Consider the following 23,972-nt stretch of genomic DNA (forward strand, 5'->3'; position numbering starts at 1 on the left):
CTTGGCAATTTGGTCCTAGAGTAGGCTCACTTCGGTGTCAGTCGCGTCTATGGCCGTGCAGGAGGCATCAAGGTTCTCCTTGAGCTCCAAGGAACAAGGAGAGGGTCCCACAGACCCAACCATGACTACCCTGCAGAAAGAAGCACCTCCGACTATTGGAGGTTGCTCTACAGTAGAAAACAAACGTCAAAGAGAAAAGGGGGAGAAGGAAGACTTCGAGGGCTAAAGACCTTACCCCGACCCTAACATGGGCACAACGTGGCCTCTTCCTTGCCAGGGTCCGTTAACCGACCCACTGCAGGAACCCATCTGAGGGGTCAATGAGAAGCAAGAGTCATGGTATGACAATTGATGACCCCCGCTCGTACTTATAAAGGCGACAAAAATCCGACACTCCATGGGTAAGAAGAGATCGGTGCATACATTGTCTCATCTCTTAGAGAATTAAACACTTTAACTGGTATGCGAATAAAGGATGATCCCTTGGGACTGGCTGCGGGAATCGAGCGCTACCCGATCCAACAAAAATGAAGCCACCAAGGGTAGACACTCTCCCCTCGGGGGCTCGGAGGCTACTGTCAGGGATTAGAACCCTGGGGGCCATGAGTCAAAAGGGAGGCCAATGAGAGGTCAGGCAAAGAAGGACCCGCCCCCTGATGGCCCGAGACACCGAGTTGAGGGGCTAGGTAAGGCAGAACTATGAGGGGTCAGAGGGACCGTAAGGACCCACTCGAGTGGATTATGTGTCTAACTGACATACTGCCCCCACCATTAATGACCGATTGCATTAACAGTGTCTTGCACCGAGCTACAGCGCGAGTGTCTTACACCGAGCTGCAACGCGTAAAGGAATTGCTGCTTCTTCCACTCATGGCCTACGCACCCTAGGCCAGAGCCCACTTATGACCTATGAGTCCTAGGTCTGCGCCTCACTCATAGCCTATGCCTGACTCCCCTACGGAGCCCATAACACGACGAGGGACACCAAAAGTTAGGCTATGAAGACTAAGAGTCGTCATGGAGCAGAGGGAGTGATGATGACACTTGGACTCCCCACCGCCCGCACACATTGTCCCGGCGAACTTAAAGAAGCACGACTAGAAAGCCAGACGACGAGGGTGAATATCGACGTACAGATCTTTACCGAGGGTAAAACACCTCGTTTTACCACAGCGCAGTGATCCCTTCCAAGGGAAGCCACTTGTAATCAACCCCCTCCTTAGTCTATAAAAGGAGGGTCAACCCGGACCGAGAAAAAGGAGACACAGATAATAGCACTCGACGACTTAGCCTGATAGCGAACACCCGATATGTAGATCTTCGGAACCAACATCGCTTAGAGATTGTGATTCTTCACTCTCTCATCCACTTGTAACCCCTACTACGAACAATCAGCAACAAGGTGCCGATAGTGAGAGCCCCAAAGATTGAAAGTAGAGAAATTCTCCTCGAACCAATATAAATTTTGCGACCACTACGCACACCATCCACATTCAAAATAGGCATATACAAATTTAGGTTAGTGCTGTTTTTCAAAACACCAACATGCTAGAACCTCAGATGTTGCACTATACTACCAATTACACTATATAAAATATGATTGATGTACCATCACATCACAATGCATATTAAGTGGCTGGCTAATACCTCCTTTGAAAGGTAGGAATTTCTCAGAAATCATATAGGAATTTCAGGAATCGGTTCAGTTTAAGGGCTAGTTTGGAAACCCCAATTTCCCACGGGATTCTCGTTTTTCCAAGAGAAAATGAACTAATTTCCCTTTGGAAAATAAGAATTCCGTGTGAAATTGAGGTTTCCAAGCTAGCCCTAACGGAAAAACACTGGAAACGAAATTTTTTCCCACCATCCAAAAGAGACCTACGGTTGCAAACAGGACCTTTAGTCCTTTACTCATCCTCGTTAGTCTTGACTCTTGCGCGTCCACCCCTGCGCTTTTCACTAGTTTGGATTCGGACTTCCTGCGCTCCGCCAATTGCTTCCTACTCCACCTCCTCTTCTCCCTCCCCAAGCCGCCGCCGCCGCCGCCGCCTCATCTCATCCCCATCACCCACTCCCGGCGGATCGTCGATGGCGGCGCCGGCGATATGGCAGCCACAGGAGCAGGGGCTCCACGAGATCTGCACCCTCCTGGAGGCGCACATCTCCCCCAACTCCGACCAGGCCCGCATCTGGCAGCAGCTCCAGCACTACAGCCAGTTCCCCGACTTCAATAATTACCTAACCTTCATCCTGGCCCGCGGAGAGGTGAGCCTTCCTTTCCTCCTAGTGGCACCTCCACCTCAATCGCTCGCTGGCTTCTTCCGATCGCCACGCCGTCAGCAAAGTCTAGGGTTTTCTCCGATGGTACTGGAGATTTGAAGCTTGTTGTTTGACTCCATAGACCCCTAGGTCGCCACTGGAATTTAGCACTTGGATCACACGTGCTAACTTCTAATCCAAATCGATCTTGATACCCTGGTGTTCTAATGGAAATGATAACGTACGTTATGTGCGCTATTTGTGTACACACAAAGGCAGAAAAGATGCGCTGGTGATCAAGCTAAAATTTCAGTGCCGACATAAGGCTACCTACCGTAGCATTTCAGTTTGATTCGGTGGTAATTTGAATTGTCTTGTTGCGGAGTCAGAGGTTCATGTAGGGCTTAGCCTACGCAGATTGTGCCGATGCACAGTAAGAGATGAGAGCTTGTTTCCATGTTAGTATTTTATGTCTACTACTTGCCACTGCATCATCACTTATTGTGGTAATGATTTCTCAAATTGCTCAGAATGTTTAAACTGCAAATGATGCGATATTTTTAGAATCCTCGTGCAGTCATGTGTGCACGTCAAAATCTTGCTCAGATGGTTAGTTAATTTGCCTACTTGAGTTCTAGTGGTGTTTGAGTTTCGACTGGTGATGCTCCCACTCCCACGAAGATCAAAGTAACCACTGGAGGTGAGCAGGGGCGAAGCCATCTAGGGCTTGCCGAGTGCACATGCACCAGGGAAAAATAGTTTTTAGTGATTAATAATTAGATTTTACCACTTGTGCAGTGTGCACACTCTAAATTTCAGTTGGAGAAGATTTTTATTACATGTCTATATTGAAATGTCAAATGTGCACTCGGATTATCTGGGCTCTAGTTTCGTCCCTGGAGGTGAGTGACTGCTTGATCCCACTATCTAAAACATTTTCCTTGTAAAAGTTTACTTAGAGATACATATGATAGGAAATATTTGGTCTTTTATGTTTTGATAGTGAGACCACACCAGGAACCATATGGTAGCATTGGCGTGATCTAGACTCTGGAACAACAACAAAAAAAACACATTCAGAGTGACTGCTACTTTTAACTTTCTGTGTACGATTTGTATTTTGGTTATTACCAAATTTAGTTTCATGTTTGATTGGCAATTATAAGAAACAGTGATAAACAATGAATTGAATCAATAAGGGTGTCATTTATTAATCATGGAGTTCATGTGGGATGAAAATAGTGGATTGCATGCTTCCCTTGTGTTCTTTTCCGTGCTTATTTGTTCTAAAACGTTTTCGACGTTGGGATGTCTCCTACTTGTTATGGAGCAAAATTATCTTCCGGTATGACTATGCTTGTAGGTCCAGCTATTTTTTTCTTCGACATATCTGACATGCATTTACTTTTTTTTTGTTTTGTACCAGGGGAAATCAATTGAAGTTAGACAGGCAGCTGGTCTACTACTGAAAAACAATCTGCGAACGACTTTCATCTCTATGCAACCTTCGTCCCAGCATTATGTTAAGTCTGAGCTGTTACCATGTATAGGGGCAACCAATAGGGCTATTAGATCCACAGTTGGAACAGTGATCAGTGTACTTTTCCAAATTGTACGAGTCGCTGGATGGATTGAGTTGTTTCAGGCACTCCATAAGTGTTTGGAGAGTAATGACCTGGATCACATGGAAGGTGCTATGGATGCGATATACAAGGTAATGTGCACTTCTGTCATACTAGGGGTTCCATGCATTAAACCAGCATGATGTAGTATATCTTACAATTTGCGTTCTCAAAGTCTTGCTTTCCGATGACAGATCTGTGAGGATGTCCCTGAAGAGCTCGATGTTGATGTTCCTGGTTTGTCTGAACGACCGATCAATGTGTTTATGCCAAAAATACTGCAGGTCTATATCCAATATCCAGAAACAACCAATTATATACCTACAGAATCGACACTTTGACTTCCTCTCTGTAAATGATCATATATATGTCTTCGTACACCAGTTGCCTATAATTCAGCTGAGCATGTATCTGTGGTGGCATATAGATGTTTGAACAGTCTGGTTTAACATATTTATGGGGTTTCATTCTGATACATGCTGCCTTTTTTCTTCCTTCAGTTCTTCCAGTCACCACATGCAAGTTTGAGAAAACTATCGTTGGGTTGTATAAATCAGTACATAGTAGTGATGCCATCGGTAAGAGTCCTAGTCCCATCTTCAGCTTATCTTTCTCAACACTTTTGACTCACTGTTGGATTCACACAGGCACTCTACATGTCTATGGATCAGTATATTCAGGGATTATTCAACCTTGCAAAGGACCCTTCAGCAGATGTTCGGAAACTGGTATTCACCGTAGATAATTACTTATCGTACCAACTTATTTGTTACAATGAAATTGCACATTATGGCATGCTACTTATTTGCAAGAGAATAAGATTCAAAAGCAAATGTAATTATTTCATACTTGAAGCAGGATTTATTTTCTAGGCTTATAGCTGATTTGTCAGCAAGCGCAAATGCCAATAATGATTGTTTGATGGCACATAACATCTTGCTAATTCTCCCTGTTTACTTGATAGGTTTGTTCAGCCTGGGTTCAGCTCATTGAAGTTCGCCCATCTATTTTGGAGGTGTATTAAATTTGCTGTCTATTTGACCTTTTTCCTGCACTCACTTAATATGTATTAATGATGTAATGTAACTAGAGCTCCAAACTTCTCCATTTTCCTTTATCTTTTTCCCCACAATTTTTATGATGGTGTACATGATTTTTTTTGCCTTGAACTGTATTAGTTTGGTTATTCCCTTGCTGTAGTGGATCTAACATTGGATATTAAAACTGCAGTCACATCTTAAAAATGTTACTGAATTGATTCTGCAAGCTAATAAAGATCCAGATGATGAAGTCGCTCTGGAAGCTTGCGAGTTCTGGTATGTTTTCAGTAAGCGAGTGTAATAAGGGTTGCACAAAGAATGCACCTAGTAATTTACATTGACTATCTGAATCTAAGTTATATTACTAGAATGAATGGGGCGCATACTGTGATGGACACACCCCTTTTACAACAATTTAATTAACTATTGGTTCTAACTTTTGAAGTTCACAATTTAATTTTGCTTAAATTCAAAACTAAGTCTGAATAACTAACTATATGGCCAGGAATCTGAAGCCTATTGTCATTTTTAAATTATTAAATCTTTCAGGTCTGCATACTGTGATGTGAGCATGCCTCCTGAAGGTTTACGGGAGTTCTTGCCACGCTTAATCCCGGTATATGCCTTTGCTGTACTTCAATTTAGTGCAGCTGTACCTTGGTGCTGGATATAATTTCTTACATTCCAATTTTTTTCCTAGACTTTGTTGTCGAACATGGTATATGCTGATGATGATGAGTCCCTTGATGATGCTGAGGTGTGGTAAACTTTTATATCTTTCATGTTTGATCCATTGGGTCATCAATGACAATATCTTATTCTTATAAAATATTATATATACATTTTCAGGAAGATGAATCCTTTCCGGACAGGGACCAGGTTGGGTTCATTCTTTTTGAGCAATATTCATAACCAATAATAGCCTAATTTTATGAATGTCTCTATCTGTGGGCATCCATTGTAGTGGTTAGACCTGCTTCCACAGAATGAAATTGTTAGTGGCTGAAACCCTAACCCTAAACCAGGGTTGGGTGATGTATTATAATAGAGGTAAGTGGGCCTAGGCCCAATACAGGATTACAGGGACAATCACACACAATACATCAGTACACACACAGTACATCTAACATAAATGATCACATATAGCTTTAGCTCATTTCAGGAGTATCAGTGAGATCTAATTTTTGGTTGGGGGTGGAGTGGTGCATCAGCAATGCATTGACCAAGCTGATTCTGTTTCAGACTTTTTTTTGCTGTATTTTACCTAATAACTGTTGGCTGGCTTTGTCACTCGGGTTTTTAACTGTATCACCACACCCCTCACTCACACATGTGCTGGAGGTTGAAGATGAGATCAGATCACACACACACATGAACACACGCGAAAGAGCTGCTGAACTACTCTGGGTGCAGCTAGCTTCCTCCTTCATATAGAAGCAAAGATTACAGAAGTCAAACTAGCACTACTTGTTACTGTAGCCACACTATCTACTATAGGACACTATAGCCATACTACCAAGTACCAACTACTGCTGTCCTTTTGACAGGAAGGGAGGGAGCAGTCACTATTCCTATGCTCTTATGACAAAAGAAAGATGTGAGAGCAGTAGATCATCTAATCTAACAATAATAGGAGAACTTAACCTTGCAGCTGTATACTACTGAATTGTAAAGCACATAGCATATTGAAGATTGGTCAGTAGTTATTTCTCTTGGAAGTCAGTTAACACAATATGAAGAATAATGTGAGTGTCTTTCAACATTTATGTACACAATGTGTAACAGGATTTGAAGCCCCGCTTTCATGCCTCTCGATTGCATGGATCACAAACTGGAGATGATGATGTGAGTTTAGAATTCGTTTCTTTTTAAGCCATTTAGTTTTGATGGATTTTGCCAACCAACTTACCTCATCAATTTGAATGTTGAAAAAAAACTACTTGTGATTCGAACAGGATGATGATGATGCTGTAAATGTCTGGAACCTGCGGAAGTGTAGTGCTGCTGGGTTGGATGTTCTCTCTAATGTGTTTGGTGACAGCATCCTTCCAACTTTAATGCCATTGATTGAGGTAACTTGTACCTATGGTAGTCTAGTATTGTTTCTTTTTGTTGAAAAAAAACTTAAATGGCCTGAACTGGAGCCTTTTGCATGGCTCATGGAAAAACGTTGTGGTTTTATGTTTTCCTTATTATGGCGCTATTGCTCAGGCATCAGGCTTTGTGTTTAGTTGAAAATAATGTGAAACTCCTCAATAGGCGCTGAACATTATTATTATTAGCACTAGTCAAATAGCATGGCTTGAAAACCCTAAAAGCCACTCCTGAAAATTGGCTAGTCATCAAAAGTGCAAAAGTAATTCCTAATGTAAACCTGTTGTTGCGTAGTTGTCTTCATGACATATTTCCGAAGGCTGATATCATTTAATGGTTGGATCTGTTCAAATGTATATGCCTTTTGGCTTCCTTTTACTGGTAGTATATGCTACTCTTAACCTTGCATCTTTGGTTCAATATACATGTACCATTTTCTGTAATTTGCAGCAAAACTTGGCTCGAACAGATGACAATTCTTGGAAGGAGAGGGAAACTGCTGTTTTGTGTCTAGGCGCTATAGCAGAGGGGTGCATTGGTGGTCTATACCCACACCTTCCTCAGGTAATCTTAATGAACAATGAGTAATGGATAATTTATGGCTATGTTTATATGCGCTGCAAGAATAGTAGTTAAATATTTTTTCTTCTTTCGTATAAATGTTTAAATATCTCATTGTGGTGGCTGACTATGTGCTAAATCTTTTTTATACCATCATAAACGCTGGTATATTACATTGATTATAGCTTAGTTCCAAACAAAGGCAGCTCTATAGACTTAATGCTTGATCATGGTACATGCGAGCCCTTGAAAACATAGCTATAATATTGTTACAACATGTGGTGATTTTAAAATGCCTATTGCAGGAGCAATGGAGCATTATGTTGTTGCAATCTTAGTATTTACTGCATAAATCAAAACTCAAAATATTCATTATTATTATCAGGCCCTTATTTTTATTAGATTTGTTCTCTTTGCAACTATGGGTTATAGTCATTTTTCTTATTCTCTATACTGTACCGCCATGCGTCTTGCTATATATGCTGTACATTTTATAAGATATCTTCATTGAAATGCAGATTGTTGCCTTCCTAATCCCACTTCTTGATGATAAATTTCCTCTTATACGGAGTATTACGTGTTGGACGCTCTCTCGATATAGCAAATTCATTGTTCAGGTAACATGACACATTAGTTCCCTGATATTATTCTTTTTTTTTCGAAAACGCAGGAGAGCTGCGTATCATTATATTAAGAGGAAAAAGGTGAGGATAGAAAACCTCATACAAAGCCAAACAAACCCACACACCCACACACTCTAGGATAGCTAGAAGTACAATGATATTATGACCAAACTGCACTCATGACCATGAAAGAAGGTCGCCGATTAGTGCGCTGGAGCGGAAAGGATGCTATCTAATCCACTGGCTCCAGCCCTACACCAGTAGTGAGACTCCTCCTTGACCCACTTGATGACCATGCTAGAACAAGGCTGCTCTCCATTGAAGACACAACGGTTGCGGTGATTCCAAATGGCCCAAGCCCCAATAATGATCAAAGAATTGAGGCCCTTTGACAGCCCCTTATACGTTGGACCACCCGGGACCGCGACAACTCCTTCCCACCAAACTTCAAAGGAAGAGGTCGCAAGGTTAGGAGCAAGGTGCTGCAAACGGACATTTTTCAGAATCTGAAACCAAACGTCACGTGAGAAGACACAGGAAATTAACAGATGGTTTAGGGTCTCCTTCTCCTGATCACACAACGGACAGAGATGAGGGTGAGGCAGCCCCTTTCTTGCCAGACGGTCAGCTGTCCAGCAGCGACCATGAGCCACAAGCCACATGAAGAATTTGCATTTTCCAGATGCCCAAGCTTTCCAAATCCTCTCCCAAGATTTAAATGTTGTTGATCCAAAAAAGAAACCAGCGTATGCCGAATTGGTGGAATAAAGACCTGAGCTAGAGAGTAGCCAGATGTGCTTATCCTCATGGTCCTGATGCAAATCCCAGTGTACGGTGAGGTCCCAAACATTGAAGAATTCAGATAGAACACTTAGGGTGATAGCACCTCGAATGTCCTGCACCCACCCCCTTGTTGTGAGAGCATTGTGGACACTCCTCTTTTTAGCCCTAGAAGAGACCGTCTTGACCAGGTGAGGGGCCAACTGACAGAGACTCTGGCCATCAATCCTGATATTATTCTTATTATTCACATTCTAGGGTTTCAGTGGAAGCTCATTATGTTCAAATCATGTTTTAAGAATGTAGAGTTCACATTTATGCACCATCTTTTGAAAAAGTATCACTTCTGCATTTTTTAAATTTATACATTATTATGGTTCTTATGGAATTGTATTCTTGTCTCCAATGCAGAGCCTTGATCATCCAAATGGACGTGAACAATTTGATAAGATTCTCATGGGATTGCTAAGAAGGATATTGGATACTAACAAAAGAGTGCAAGAGGCTGCTTGTTCAGCGTTTGCAACTCTTGAAGAGGTTAATGACATATATAGTATGCTTTGTTTTTTCCCCCTGGGAATTGCATAAGAATTAGTATTATGCATGCAAGTAAGTTTGCAGATTCTAATCTGTACATATTGGTTTTCTATTTTCAGGAAGCTTCTGAAGAATTAGTACCCCACTTGGAAGTAATTTTGCAGCACCTCATGTGTGCCTATGGAAAATACCAGGTTCTTTGAAATTTAAATAATATTGTTTTATGCATGCACTGATTGTTATCAAGCACTGCTATGTTAGCTCTCACATTCTTATTTCTAGTTTTTTATATGTTGCTTCTGAGCAGAGACGAAATCTTCGGATACTCTATGATGCCCTTGGTACCCTGGCTGATGCTGTTGGAGCAGAATTAAATCAGGTGCTAACATCTTCACAAATCCTTCACTGTTTTTTTTGTATATCATGCAAAACTATTTTGGTTCTTTCAGAGTTCAGACTCCTTGGTGCCATGATCTCTTGTATGCCAATTCCTTGTGAAGATACTAATTCTTCTAAGTTGCTATGCAGGCAAAATATCTAGATATATTTATGCCGCCTTTGATCACGAAGTGGCAGCAACTTTCCAATTCTGACAAAGATCTATTTCCACTCCTTGAATGCTTTACATCTATTGCACAGGTACTGTGGTTTTAATCTGTGGAAATCATCTATGTTTTTTCTGAATATACCTTATCTGGAAATCATCTATTGAAACAGTTTGGAGTAGGAGTTGCTTTTAGTTGCTAGTTATGGTTCGGGTTCGAAACTAAAAGAATATGAATAATTAGAAGATTTTGTACAGTTTTGGATTTTCGCCCAAGGTTTTCCTAAGATGCTCATATACAATATTGGGACTTCAATGCCTTATGTTTAATCTTCAGGCATTGGGACCAGGATTTGCTCAGTTTGCGGAACCAGTGTTTCAAAGGTGCATCAATCTTATCCAATCGCAACAGTTGGCAAAGGTCTGTCTAATCTTCGCCTTCTATAACATGTTTGTCATTTGAGTCATGTTCTCTGTGAATCGCTCATCTCAGCGAAGTAGTATGCTACTTTTTCAGGCAAAGTGTAGTGTCAAAATTATTTGTTTTTTTGTGAGACCTGATCAATGATGTTTTATTTTTTTCACTTTTCATTTCAACCACAACTTTAGGGCCTGCTTGGGAACATAGTATTTTCTTGGTTCCAAGATATCACTGTGGTATTTGGGCATACCATGGTATTTTAAGCCAAAAGGTGTTTGGGAGCACATCTAGAAACTCTGTATTTTAAACTATGGTTTCACCAATACCACAGGATTTTTGGGTCTAAAAAACTTTGGTCTGGACAAGTTTTTCGCTGGCACGTGGCTGCAGTCTTGCCCTTTCTCTTTCCCTCCTATGCTGCAACTAAAATACTATGTCTCCAAACAGGTGTTGTATTAGAGTCATTAGACTGTTGTAAAATATACCATTGGTTGTGTCATGCCATTCGGTAAACTGTGGTATTATAAATTGTGGTTTTGAAAAACAATGTTCTCAAACTGTGGTTCCACACTAGCGTAATGATCTACTCACTAGTCACTACTAATACCAAATTTCTATAAAAACGAGATGGTTGTTTAACATTGACTGCTCAATCTTGATTATCATGTCAGAATGATTATTAATATGATACTATATAAAATTGGAGCTGTCCAATCGTGCAAAACACATTATCCTAGCTGTTTCACAGAATTGGTGAAACTGATTATATAATGCGTCATGGAAGGAATTAGATGTTCACCTTAGGCCTTGTTCGGTTATTCCCATTACACGTGGATTGGATAGGATTGAAAAAATTAAGAAGAAATTTGACTTGCTTTGGATTTAAACCCACCCAATCCCACTCAATCCACATGGATTGAGAGCGAACCGAACAAGCCCTTAGTGGTTACATGTCCCGTGAGCTGTTTTATGTATTTTGGACTTGTAACTTGTAAGCACAGAAAGTGGCTTCCAACATTGTAATGTGCTTTGACTTCTGAGTACTCTGGATCTAAGGCCACCTGAAAAAACAACAAATATGACAACTACAAGGTCAAATCACATATACGACTCATACATTTTCTGTTCTTTGTGATCTCCTTCCAATGTGCAGATTGATCCTACTGCAGCTGGTGCGGTGTATGATAGAGAATTCATTGTTTGTTCGTTGGACCTACTGTCTGGACTTGCAGAAGGTCTTGGCGCTGGTATTGAAAGTCTTGTAAGTTCTTGCCTTTGCATATGGTATTGTTTTCCCTTTCAAGTACACAAACACACCACTCACATACCCACATGGGTGCGTCCGGGGTGGAGTTAGATTATTTAATCATGGGTCAATCATACTGGGGTGATGCTGTAATATGTACTTAGAGGAGGAATTTGCTATTGTTAAAGGGGAACTATAGTGGATTCACCATGGAAGTACATAGCTCTGCCCCTAGGGTTTGTTCTAGCACACATCTAAACTAGGGAGGCCTACCCACAGAATGGACCTACATGCGTGCGCTAGGTCCTGACTCTTGAGGAAAGGTGAGCCCTAAGATCTGAGTGGGTTTGATCTTAAACGACTGACTACTCTTGGTTCTCTTTCGGTAGTATCTGATGGTTTTGCTGTATACACATGAATCTCTTATTCCATTTGAACTATTTCAATATCTACTGTGTTGTTCATAGAAATTATCAGCTGACATGGGGCTGTATCATATGTGCTGAGTAGATTGTCCAGCTGGTACTTTTGCTGGGTAGCTGAGTTTAGGCATTTCTAAACAAGATACAAATTTGTCTGTTTATGATGGAATAAGTCTTGAGCATCTAGAGGACAACATTCACTTTTGACTGTCCTCTGGAGTCCTTTAGCATCTAGAGGACAGCTTGACTGTCCTCTGTAGTCTCTTTAGCATCTAGAGGACAGCAGTCGCTTTTTGACTGTCCTCTGTAGTCTCTTTAGCATCTAGAGGACAACAGTCACTTTTGACTGTCCTCTGTAGTTTCTTTAGCATCTAGAGGACAATCCTGTTGTGTAGTGTGTGTGAGAAGGTGTGGTAGTGCAGCCTCTAGGGCTATAAATATGGGTCTCCAACCCTTAGATGGGTATGACATTGTGTAGTGTTTGAGGAAATAAACAGAAAATTGCCCCAACTCATAGTGTCATCCTCTTGATGAGAGTTAGAGTCCCTCTACTTACAATTGGTATCAGAGCCAAACTATCCTGCAGCCTAAACATCTCTTGCTCATCTCCTTCCCGCGCCTCTCTCCACACTCAGTCGGCAGCAAGAGCTCCAACTGTTCCTTCCTTCCTGCTCAGACGAGCAACCTTTCGTCTGAGACAGCCTCTTCATGTCTTCCACACGCAGCGACCCCTCACTAGCCCACCATGTCCCTACGCTCGGTCACTTCGAGTGCGCGGCACCAGCAGGAAGTCGAGGTCGCCGCGACACAAGAACGAGAGCGAGCAGCAGCGGCGGCTGCAGCGACAGCGGCGAGGGCAGCACGGCTGGCGGCAGCGGAACTGGCAGCAGCGAGAGCGGAAGTAGAAGCAGCGGAGGCGGCGGATGCTGCACGTGCGGCGGCAGCAGAGCTCGAGGTTCTGCGCGGCAGTAGAGCCGGCAACTCTGCTTCTGTCGACGACAACACCGACGAAGAGCTCAGGCTGGCGAGGGAAGCAGCGCGAGAGCAGGCGGCACAGTGGGCAGCCGCGCACCCCCATGGGGGCGCGCATGGCGGCAGCCCAGATAGGCGCCGACGCGCCGACGGCGCTCTGGGTGAGGGCGCACGCGGCGGCAGCCCAGACAGGCGTAGACGCGCCGGCGGTGCTCCCGGCGGCGGCGACTGGGTCGACAGAGATCGCGGCCTCTACAGGCGACGCGACTCTCCCTCCCCGGATCGGTACCATGGTTGCCGCATGGCCCAGGCCATTGTCATGGACATCGGTCCCGACGGTCGGTGGCCTACCCTCACCAAGACCAACTACGTCGAGTGGGCCGCGGTGATGAGGGTACGGCTCCAGGTTCGCCAAATGTGGGAAGCAGTTCGGTACGGCGACGTCGACTACCACGAGGATCGGCGGGCGCTGGATGCCCTCATTGCTGCAGTCCCATCCGAGATGCCGTTTTCGCTTTCCCAGAAGCGGACTGCCAAGGAGGCCTGGGACGCCATCGCTGCGACCCGCATCGGCAGCGACCGTGCCCGCAAGACCACACTGCAGGCACTTCGCAAGGAGTGGGAGAACCTGGCCTTCAAGCCAGGTGAGGATGTTGATGACTTTGCTCTCCGCCTCAACACTCTGTTGCAGAAGATGGTGCAGTTCGGCGACGACACCTACGATGAGGAGAGAGCTGTTGAGAAGCTCTTCCGTTGCATCCCCGAGAAGTACAAGCAGATCGCTCGCTCGATCGAGTCTCTGCTAGACCTCTCCACGATGACGATCGAAGAGGCGATAGGTCGTCTCAAGGTGGTCGACGGCGACGAACCACAGGCTCCCTCTGGCCCTATCACTATTGGCGGGAAGCTACATCTCACTCGGGAGCAGTGGGAGGCCTGCCAGGGTGACCAAAAGAAGGGGGAGTCCTCCTCGACACGAGGCCGCAAACGCGGCAAGCCGTGCAAGGCGCGTGGAGGCGCCCAGGCCGGGGCGCGAGGACATGCTGAGGGTGGTGCCCGTGGAGGTGCCCAAGGCGGCGCCGTCTGCAACAAGAAGCCGGCACGAGACGGCGACTGTCACAACTGCGGCAAGCTTGGCCACTGGGCCAGGGACTGTCGGCAGCCACGACGTGGCCAGGCCAACGTCGCACAGGCGGAGGCGGAGAAGGAGGCTCTGCTTCTAGCACATGCAAGCATCGAGCTATCTCCAGCGGCACCGGCCGCAGCGGCACTCCTCCACCTTGATGAGTCGAAAGCACGCGCTTTCCTTGGCGACGACTCCAACAAGGACATGATCGAAGGATGGTGCCTCGACACCGGCGCCACTCATCACATGACCGGCCGACGGGAGTTCTTCACCGAGCTTGACTCTAGCGTCCGAGGCTCCGTCAAGTTTGGGGACGCCTCCGGCGTAGAGATCAAGGGCGCCGGCTCAGTCGTCTTCACCACCGCGTCTGGTGAGCACAGGCTGCTCACTGGAGTCTACTACATCCCCGCGTTGAGGAACTCTATCATCAGCTTGGGACAGCTGGATGAGAACGGTTCGCGCGTGGAGGTCGAGCACGGAGTCATGAGGATCTGGGATCCCTCTCGTCGCCTTCTTGCCAAGGTACGCAGGAGTCCAAATCGGCTATACATCCTCAATGTGAAGGTGGCACAACCTTGCTGCCTTGCTGCTCGTCGAGACGACGGGGCATGGCAGTGGCACGAGTGCTTCGGGCACCTTAACTTCGAGGCCCTGAAGCGGCTCAGTGCCAAGGAGATGGTACGAGGCCTGCCGTGCCTTGACCATGTGGAGCAATTCTGCGATGTCTGCTTGTTGACAAAGCAGAGACGGCTCCCCTTTCCCCAGCAGTCGAGCTTCCGAGCCAAGGAGAGGCTCGAGCTCGTGCATGGGGACTTGTGTGGCCCGGTGACACCAGCCACACCAGGAGGACGACGCTACTTCTTGCTGCTCGTCGACGATCTCTCCTGCTACATGTGGGTGATGATCCTTGGCAGCAAGGGAGAGGTTGCGAACGCCATCAGGCGTGTGCAGGTCGCTCTCCGGGAACGTCCTCTCCGACACCAGCTCGTGTCGAGCACGACCCAGTGGAGCTCGTGACCCCTCTGTCCCGCGACGAGGAGCGCGTCGACGCGTGCTACGACGGCGAGCCGTTGCGGTATCGAAGGGTGGAGGGCCTTCTCATCGACCCGTCGGTGCCAGGCCCTGCATCTCGCATTCTGGCAGGAGAGTTGCATCTTGCATGCGACGATGGTGAGCCTCGGTCTTTCGCGGAGGCCGAGAAACATGCGGCTTGGCGTGCCGCGATGCAGTCGGAGATGGACGCGGTTGAGACGAACCGCACCTGGGAGCTCGCTGATCTCCCTCATGGTCATCGCGCGATCACCCTTAAATGGGTGTTCAAACTGAAGAGGATGAAGCCGGCGCCATCGTCAAGCACAAGGCTCGCTTGGTGGCACGCGGTTTCCTACAGCAGGAGGAGGTCGACTTCGACAATGCTTTCGCCCCCGTTGCACGGATGGAATCCGTGCGACTTCTCCTTGCGCTGTCAGCCCAGCAGGGCTGGCACGTTCATCACATGGACGTCAAGTCGGCGTTTCTTAACGACGACTTAAAGGAGGAGGTCTACGTACACCAGCCGCCAGGTTTTGCGATCCCTGGCAAGGAGGGCAAGGTGTTGCGCCTGCGCAAGGCTCTCTATGGCCTGCGACAGGCACCGAGGGCGTGGAATGCCAAGCTGGATTCCACGCTCAAAGGAATGAGTTTCACGCCAAGCCCGCATGAGGCGGCCATCTATCGGCGGGGCAATGGAGGAAGTGCCCTGCTGGTGGGTGTCTACGTCGACGACTTGGTGATCACCGGCGCCAAGGATGCAGAGGTGGCAGCGTTCAAGGAAGAGATGAAGGCCACCTTCCAAATGAGTGACCTGGGGCATCTCTCCTTCTACCTGGGGATTGAGGTGCACCGGGGAGACTCCGGGATCACACTTCGCCAGACCGCCTACGCCAAGCGCATTGTTGAGCTGGCTGGGCTCACTGACTGCAACCCAGCTCTCACTCCGATGGAGGAGAGGCTGAAGCTGAGTCGCGACAGCACGACGGAGGAGGTGGATGCTACACAGTACCGGCGTCTTGTGGGGAGCCTTCGCTACCTCGTCCACACACGGCCTGACTTGGCATACTCCGTCGGCTACGTTAGTCGGTTCTTGCAGCGACCGACGACGGAGCATGAGCAGGCTGTGAAGAGGATCATCCGCTATGTTGCGGGGACTCTCGACCACGGTCTCTACTACCCGAGGTGCCCTGGGGAGGCACACCTTGTCGGGTACAGCGACAGCGACCACGCCGGTGACATCGACACTAGCAAGAGCACAAGCGAGATCCTCTTCTTCCTCGGCAAGTGCCTCATTAGCTGGCAGTCGGTGAAGCAGCAGGTGGTGGCCATGTCCAGCTGCGAGGCCGAGTACATAGCGGCGTCCACTGCTTCGACTCAGGCGCTCTGGCTGGCTCGACTGCTCGGTGATCTCCTCGGGAGAGACACTGGAGCGGTGGAACTCAGGGTGGACAGCCAGTCCGCTCTGGCATTGGCCAAGAACCCCGTATTCCATGAACGGAGCAAGCACATCCGGCTGAGATACCACTTCATCCGAGACTGCTTGGCAGAAGGGAGCATCAAGGCGCACTACATCAACACCAAGGATCAGCTTGCAGACCTGCTCACCAAGCCCCTTGGGAAGATCAAGTTTGTTGAGCTTTGCTCCAGGTCCGGGATGACCCAACTTTCTCACAAGACGACACCCAAGACTTAGGGGGAGAATGATGGAATAAGTCTTGAGCATCTAGAGGACAACAGTCGCTTTTGACTGTCCTCTGTAGTCCTTTAGCATCTAGAGGACAGCTTGACTGTCCTCTGTAGTCTCTTTAGCATCTAGAGGACAACAGTCGCTTTTTGACTGTCCTCTGTAGTCTCTTTAGCATCTAGAGGACAACAGTCGCTTTTGACTATCCTCTGTAGTTTCTTTAGCATCTAGAGGACAATCCTGTTGTATAGTGTGTGTGAGAAGGTGTGGTAGTGCAGCCTCTAGGGCTATAAATATGGGTCTCCAACCCTTAGATGAGTATGTCATTGTGTAGTGTTTGAGGAAATAAACAGAAAATTGCCCCAACTCATAGTGTCATCCTCTTGATGAGAGTTAGAGTCCCTCTACTTACAGTTTATAGCATGTAGCCTGGATGAATGTTAGGTGTGACTCCTCAGGCATGAAATCTCACTTCTCACTGGCTGGAATGCTGGATATGTTTTTCCTTTCCATGTGGAAAGAGTTAGTTCCACTTGTTATGTTGGCTTTACTGATTACTGTCATGTAGCGAAGTCTGAGTTTATTAACACTAAGCGCTGATGATTGGCCATGATGCTTTGTGCAGTAATAAAATTGGATTAAATAAAACCTCCCCCCCCCTCCCCCCAAACCAAAAAAAACGTACCTCGGGTTGCCATCTCTCACTCTTACCTTTCTAGCCTTGAGTTTGGTTTCACCATTCATGTCATGGTCTGGCTGCCTCAGCTCATGTGTGTTGTGGCATATGGGCATGTGGTTCGCCTTCCACCTTTCTTAAACTCGGAGCAGGTGCACACAATGGTCACCCATTTAAGTTGAGCGCTAAACCTCCCTAGGGTCAGCGCGTAGTGTCCTGTGCAATTCTGTTCAGGTGAACAGTGCGTGTTCCTGTTCACAGCATGCTCAGGGTGGGTATGTTGCCTGTTTGTTGGTTAGAGATTAGATTAGAATATTTGATTAGACTGTTATTTTCTATTTCCTTAATCCAAGAGATGTTTATTAAAGACCAAGTCTTTCCATGTCATTAAGCAAGGAGCCAAGGAATAGATTGAAGTTCCTAGTAAACTCCCTGCCCTTGTTTTTATGGTCACACTATTGGGGTTTAGAGCCAAGTAAAGTACACTTTCTTGAAGGGCGATTACTCTGAAGAGCGCTTTTCCTTTGTTTATTATACTTCAAATTTTAGTGCCAAATATGTAGAAGTTTGATAAGTCATCTTTTCTTTGTAGGTTGCACAGAGCAGTTTGAGAGATCTGCTTTTGCAATGCTGCATGGATGAAGCAGCTGATGTTCGACAAAGTGCCCTTGCCCTTCTTGGAGACCTTTCTAGGGTTGACTGCATACCACCATAGTTCATATTATTTTGACATAATTTTCACTCTACAAAAAAAATAACTCTTTGTTGTACTAGGTTTGCCCAATACATTTGCATCCACGTCTTCAAGAATTTCTTACTGTTGCAGCAAAGCAACTGGTAAGCATTTCTGTGGTCTATATGTCGTTATTATAATTATCTTGATTCATTTCTCACTCAACTTCATTGCAGAACCCTCAGTCTGTGAAGGATGCGGTATCAGTAGCTAACAATGCCTGTTGGGCTATTGGAGAATTAGCAATCAAGGTTAGTGCCTACTTCTATACCTATTTGGCTTAACTTACATTTTGCTGCTGTTAAAGTTGAAACTGTTTGGCATGGGTTTCCCCGTGGTATGTCACTTATAAAGTTGCAGTGCACTGGCCCCACAGGCCACAGCAGAGCTTATTTTATTGTGTGCTCTTAGTAATGTCTTGACATACAGGTACTGATTGGTATTTGTGAAGTTTCGTACATATATGTGATATATATTTTATTTGTTTCCAGATTGGCAAAGAAATAGCACCTGTGGTGATCACCGTTGTTTCGTGCTTGATTACCATCCTAAAATCCCCAGAGGTGGGTGATTTTAAGGTTTCTTATGTCACGTTTCATTTAAAATTTCAACTAAATGGCTAGTTTTCCCCCCTTCACATTGACAGGGTTTGAACAAGTCACTTGTTGAAAATAGTGCGATCACTCTTGGGAGGCTTAGCTGGGTCTGTCCAGACATCGTGGCCCCTCATATGGAGCATTTCATGCAAGCATGGTGCAGTGCCTTGTGCACGTAAGTGCCCCCTCTTTTTTTCCCTGGACCCGAAGGGTTAGAGAAGGAAGGATGGGTTTCAGGTGTTTTATCTATGGTTTGTTGCATGACGAATGGAACTTGTTTCTTTGGTGTGAACCAGGATCAGAGATGATTTTGAGAAAGAGGACGCGTTTCATGGACTGTGTGCAATGGTATATGTATATCCAGACCTCCTGGTTATGGCTGCATTCTTCCTTATCTGGGTGATCTTGTTCTGAAATCTTATTTGGTTACACCAGGTGGCAGCAAACCCTACAGGAGCCGCTGGTTCATTAGCTTACATCTGCCAGGCCTGTGCAAGTTGGACTGTGAGTTGCGATTCCTATTAGATTAGATTGGGGGGAGTCTTTTCTAAGGTCCACCTATAGCCCTACTCTTTTGATCTGTGTGTACATACAGGAGATAAAAAGCGAAGGTCTTCACAATGAGGTGTGCCAGATTCTGAATGGCTACAAGCAGGTAAAGCTGGCCTCTTTACCTTCCTTTGCATTTGTGTTATGTGATGGCAAGAATGATAAAATATTATTATTATTTTTGGTGTCTAGCTGCTTGGAAACAACGGTGGGTGGGAACAATGCATGGCCGCCCTGAAACCAGACGTTGTGCAGAAATTAGCTAGATACGGAGTATGATGAGAAGCAAGCTCGTGTGGTTTATTCACCTCATACACCGACCATCATCTTTATGGCGGAGACAAGAGAGGAGCAGAAAGGGGTGGGGGTCGTCGAGAGTGTCTCTGCTGCTGATGCATCATCTTTACATGTGTGGCACTTGAGAGTCGATTCGGTTCGTTGGTACGCCATTGTCCGTTCGTTCATTGTTATACTGGTTGGTGCACAGCATTTCCAGAGCGAGAGTAGGATGTCTTGGTAAACCCCCCATGTGTATTGGTTGGTTGGGCCAGTGGACTTGGTTTTGGTTTTTTTGTCATTCCTACTGGCAAACACAACAAGGCCACCACCCTCTTGCTCGCCCCACCCCGGCAACATTGAGAAAACAGAAAGGTTTTGTAGCGTGTAATTCTCTCTCTTTTCTTGGTTTCTTATTATTATTAGGTGTAGGATTGTTTTCGAGTCTTGTTTGGCAGGAAGGGTTTGTACGAGAAATCAATTGATTGCTCACTCACCACAAAATAATAAAAAAGATCGATCGATGGGGCTTGTATCTCCTGCGACTCTTCCTCTTGGTTTGAGCTTGAGTATGAACTGTGCTTGTTCAAGTATGTATTGGAAATGCGGTCGAGTCCATGGGTTTGTAGACGCAAAACAACGGACACTGCCCCACGACCCCTGCACCCTAAAAAACTCTTATCGGCTTATCTCCTGAGCGGCTGAGCCTGAATCGATACACTATGCTGCTGACCTCCCGTCCTCCCCCTTCGTGTCCGTGTCGCCGCCACACTTCTCCCATGGCGCTCGTCCTGCCGCTCTGCGGATCGAGGCGGCAAGGCAGCTGACAGGGCGGGTGGTGACGACCAAGGCGGACAAGACGGTGGGGGTGGAGGTGGCGCGTCTCGCGCCTCACCCCAAGTACAAGCGCCGGGAGCGCATCAAGAACAATTACCAGGCACACGACTCCGACAACAATGTATCTGTCGCTCCTCTAGTAGCATGGTGAAAGATCCATGTGTGATTTTGGTAACTAAGACAATTAATAGACTAAACTTTACTTTAGTATTATATATGAACTAGGATTAAATCTACATATAAAGTTGGGCAAGAATGGCAACCATGAAAAGGATAATTATTGTCATAAAGGACGATCTAGTGCTGAACATAAAAAGAGAAACGAGAAAAACAAGATGCAAGGAGTCAAAGCAAAGGTATAAGATAGGGTAGTTTGTTTAACCGGTCAAGACGCAATAGAGTGTGTGATTGGATTAAGGATAGATGGTCGTATTATTAATAGATGAGTTTAATTAAGACGATTTGGACATCTAGTGTCACTAGGTGCTGAAATCATGTGTTGTATGTAGTTCTAAGTGACATAAGTGAGAGTGAAAGTCGTCTAGAGGGGGTAAATAAGCGAAATCTAAAATTTTACTTAAACAATCTGAAACTTGATCTGAGATTCTGATATTAAGTAGCTTGAACAAGATGAGTTAGTCTGGGGTTAGTATAAGCACAATACTTGTGTCAGGTATCGTAATTAGGGGTTCCTAGACCACACCCCTAAAATACGCTTAACCCCAAGACCACCGTCAGACATATTCCTCGAGGACAAGAAAGAGTAAACCACGATTCGCCCGAGGCCCCTCTCGGTGGTCACACATAACTCTCCTTTGCCCGAGCCTGCCCTCGAACAAGGTACGTACTCGAGGAAATCCTTGTCCCTACCGAGGTTCCCTCTCCACGGAACCACCATTTCCGCCTCGCCCGAGCCCGTTCGGGCAAGGAAGACAACCCCAAGTCAGGCCTCGGCCAAAGGTCGTAGGGGACATGAGCATTCAATGCGCGTACCTACTCCACGCAGCGTCACAGGCGAACAGGAGCGATAGGACCACGGTCCCGTCGGCTTTCACCAACTATGATGACGCATGTCTAGGTACAACGGCTACTGTTCCCCCACACAATCTGCCAACTCCTGATGGGACACACATACGACAGAGCACGGGCTGGTCCTCAGGAGGAAACTCCGCCTCGTCCGAGCCCGGCCTCGGCTACCTACTCCCCCCAAATCCCGCAGTAGGCCACTCCTTTGATTGTCCTGCACGACATCAAGCCCTAGAGCAGGCTCGGTCACGACCTCGGGAAGATTTCCGCCTCGCCCGAGCATGGCTTCGGCCTCAATACTACCAACGAAGGGGCGTACTGAAAGGGAAATGTGCTCTTGGGCCATTTCTACAATATTTTGGTGATTAAGTGTCCAACACATAGTGAGTGAGATATTATGTGCCAAACAAGCCAAAAGTGCAAATGTGACCAAGTACGTTTCTAGACTTAGTACATTGTTTTGAGTACTAACATATTGTGTCTAAGTGCCAGAAACAGGAAAAGAAAGAATTGCAAAAGACTTGGCTGAGTACAGCCAAAGTCCAGCTCGGTCTGGCACACCGGACTGTCCGGTGGTGCACCGGACAGTGTCCGGTGCGCCAGGCCAGCCTCCGGTGAACAGGTCACTCTCGGGAGAATTTGGCGGCGTACGACTATAATTCACCGGACTGTCCGGTGGTGCACCGGACTGTCCGGTGAGCCAACGGCCGCCAGCGCAAAGGTCAGCCGCGCAATCCGCGGGTGACGCGTGGCCCGTGCCAACGGTCGGCAGGGGGCACCAGACTGTCCGGTGTGCACCGGACAGTGTCCGGTGCGCCAACCGCCACGAATCTGCAACGGTCGTCTGCGCCAGAATAGGAAGGAGATCGCGCACCGGACATGAACAGTGGCTGTCCGGTGGTGCACCGGACTGTCCGGTGCGCCACCCGACAAAAGGCAAGGATAACCTTCCTTGTTGGCCTCCAACGGCTCCTAGCTGCCTTGGGGCTATAAAAGGGGTGAAAGGGAATTAGGCTTACACCTATTTCCTAAATGATTTTGGTGGTTGAATTGCCCAACACAAATAATTGGACTAACTAGTTTGCTCTAGTGTATAAGTTATACAGGTGCCAAAGGTTCACACTTAGCCGATAAAAAGACCAAGTTTTGGGGTTAAACAAAAGAGCAAAGGGATAACCGAAGTGTGCCCTGGTCTGGCGCACCGGGCTGTCTGGTGTGCCACCGGACAGTGTTCGGTGCACCACCGGACAGTGTCCAGTGCACCAGGGGACTTCACGCTGAACTCTTCACCTTCGGGAAAATCCAGAGACGCTCCGCTATAATTCACCGGACTGTCCGGTGTACACCGGACAGTGTCCGGTGCCCCAAGGAAGAGCGGCTCTGGAACTCGCCAGTCTCGGGAATTCACTCCGCTAAAATTCACCGGACTGTCCGGTGTACACCGGACTGTCCGGTGAGCCAGCGGAGCAACGACTACTTCGCGTCAACGGTCACCTGCAGGCGCATTTAATGCGCGCCAGAAGCGCGCAGAAGTCAGGCACGCGCGAGACGGTGCACCGGACAATCTACAGTACTTGTCCGGTGTACACCGGACAGCCAGGCGGGCCCAGAAGTCAGAAGCTCCAACGGTCGAATCCCAAAGGCCTGGTGACGTGGCTGGCGCACCGGACATGTCCGGTGTGCACCGGACTGTCCGGTGCACCATACGACAGTCAGCCACCACCAAACGACTAGTTTGGTGGTTGGGGCTATAAATACCCCCAACCACCCCACATTCAAGTCATCCAAGTTTTCCCACTTCAACTACTTACAAGAGCTCTAGCATTCAATTCTAGACACACTCAAGTGATCAAATCCTCTCCAAACTCCACACAACGCCCTAGTGATTAGAGAGAGATTTGCTTGTGTTCTTTCGAGCTCTTGCGCTTGGATTGCTTTCTTCTTTCTTTGATTCTTTATTGCGATCAAACTCACTTGTAATTGAGGCAAGAGACACCAATCTTGTGGTGGTCCTTGTGGGAACTTTGTGTTCCAAGTGATTGAGAAGAAAAGCTCACTCGGTCCGAGGGACCGTTTGAGAGAGGGAAAGGGTTAAAAGAGACCCGGTCTTTGTGACCACCTCAACGGGGAGTAGGTTTGTGAGAACCAAACCTCGGTAAAACAAATCCACGTGTCTCACTCCTTATTCGCTTGCGATTTGTTTTGCACCCTCTCTCGCGGACTCAATTATATTTCTAACGCTAACCCGGCTTGTAGTTGTGATTATTTTTGAGAATTTCAGTTTCGCCCTATTCACCCCCCCTCTAGGCGACTTTC

General features: G+C 46.7%; 1 protein-coding gene across 1 annotated transcript; it reads left to right on the plus strand.

Moving 5' to 3' along the window:
* Positions 1-1,975: 1,975 nt before the first annotated feature.
* LOC100381988 (Transportin-1) lies at positions 1,976-20,182 on the plus strand. Its single transcript, NM_001174758.1, has 29 exons — positions 1,976-2,265; positions 3,686-3,973; positions 4,076-4,165; positions 4,382-4,459; positions 4,529-4,609; positions 4,846-4,896; positions 5,112-5,197; positions 5,471-5,537; positions 5,622-5,678; positions 5,771-5,800; positions 6,707-6,766; positions 6,877-6,993; positions 7,466-7,579; positions 8,095-8,193; positions 9,391-9,516; positions 9,636-9,710; positions 9,824-9,895; positions 10,045-10,155; positions 10,398-10,481; positions 11,635-11,742; positions 18,232-18,333; positions 18,414-18,476; positions 18,549-18,623; positions 18,864-18,935; positions 19,019-19,143; positions 19,265-19,316; positions 19,404-19,472; positions 19,564-19,623; positions 19,710-20,182. Exons 1-29 carry the CDS (start codon positions 2,089-2,091, stop codon positions 19,794-19,796), a joined length of 2,676 nt encoding a protein of 891 aa, NP_001168229.1. The 5' UTR covers positions 1,976-2,088; the 3' UTR covers positions 19,797-20,182.
* The last annotated feature ends 3,790 nt before the right edge of the window (positions 20,183-23,972 follow it).

The sequence above is a fragment of the Zea mays genome, chromosome 2, assembly GCF_902167145.1.
Source record: "Zea mays cultivar B73 chromosome 2, Zm-B73-REFERENCE-NAM-5.0, whole genome shotgun sequence".
Lineage (NCBI taxonomy): Eukaryota > Viridiplantae > Streptophyta > Magnoliopsida > Poales > Poaceae > Zea > Zea mays.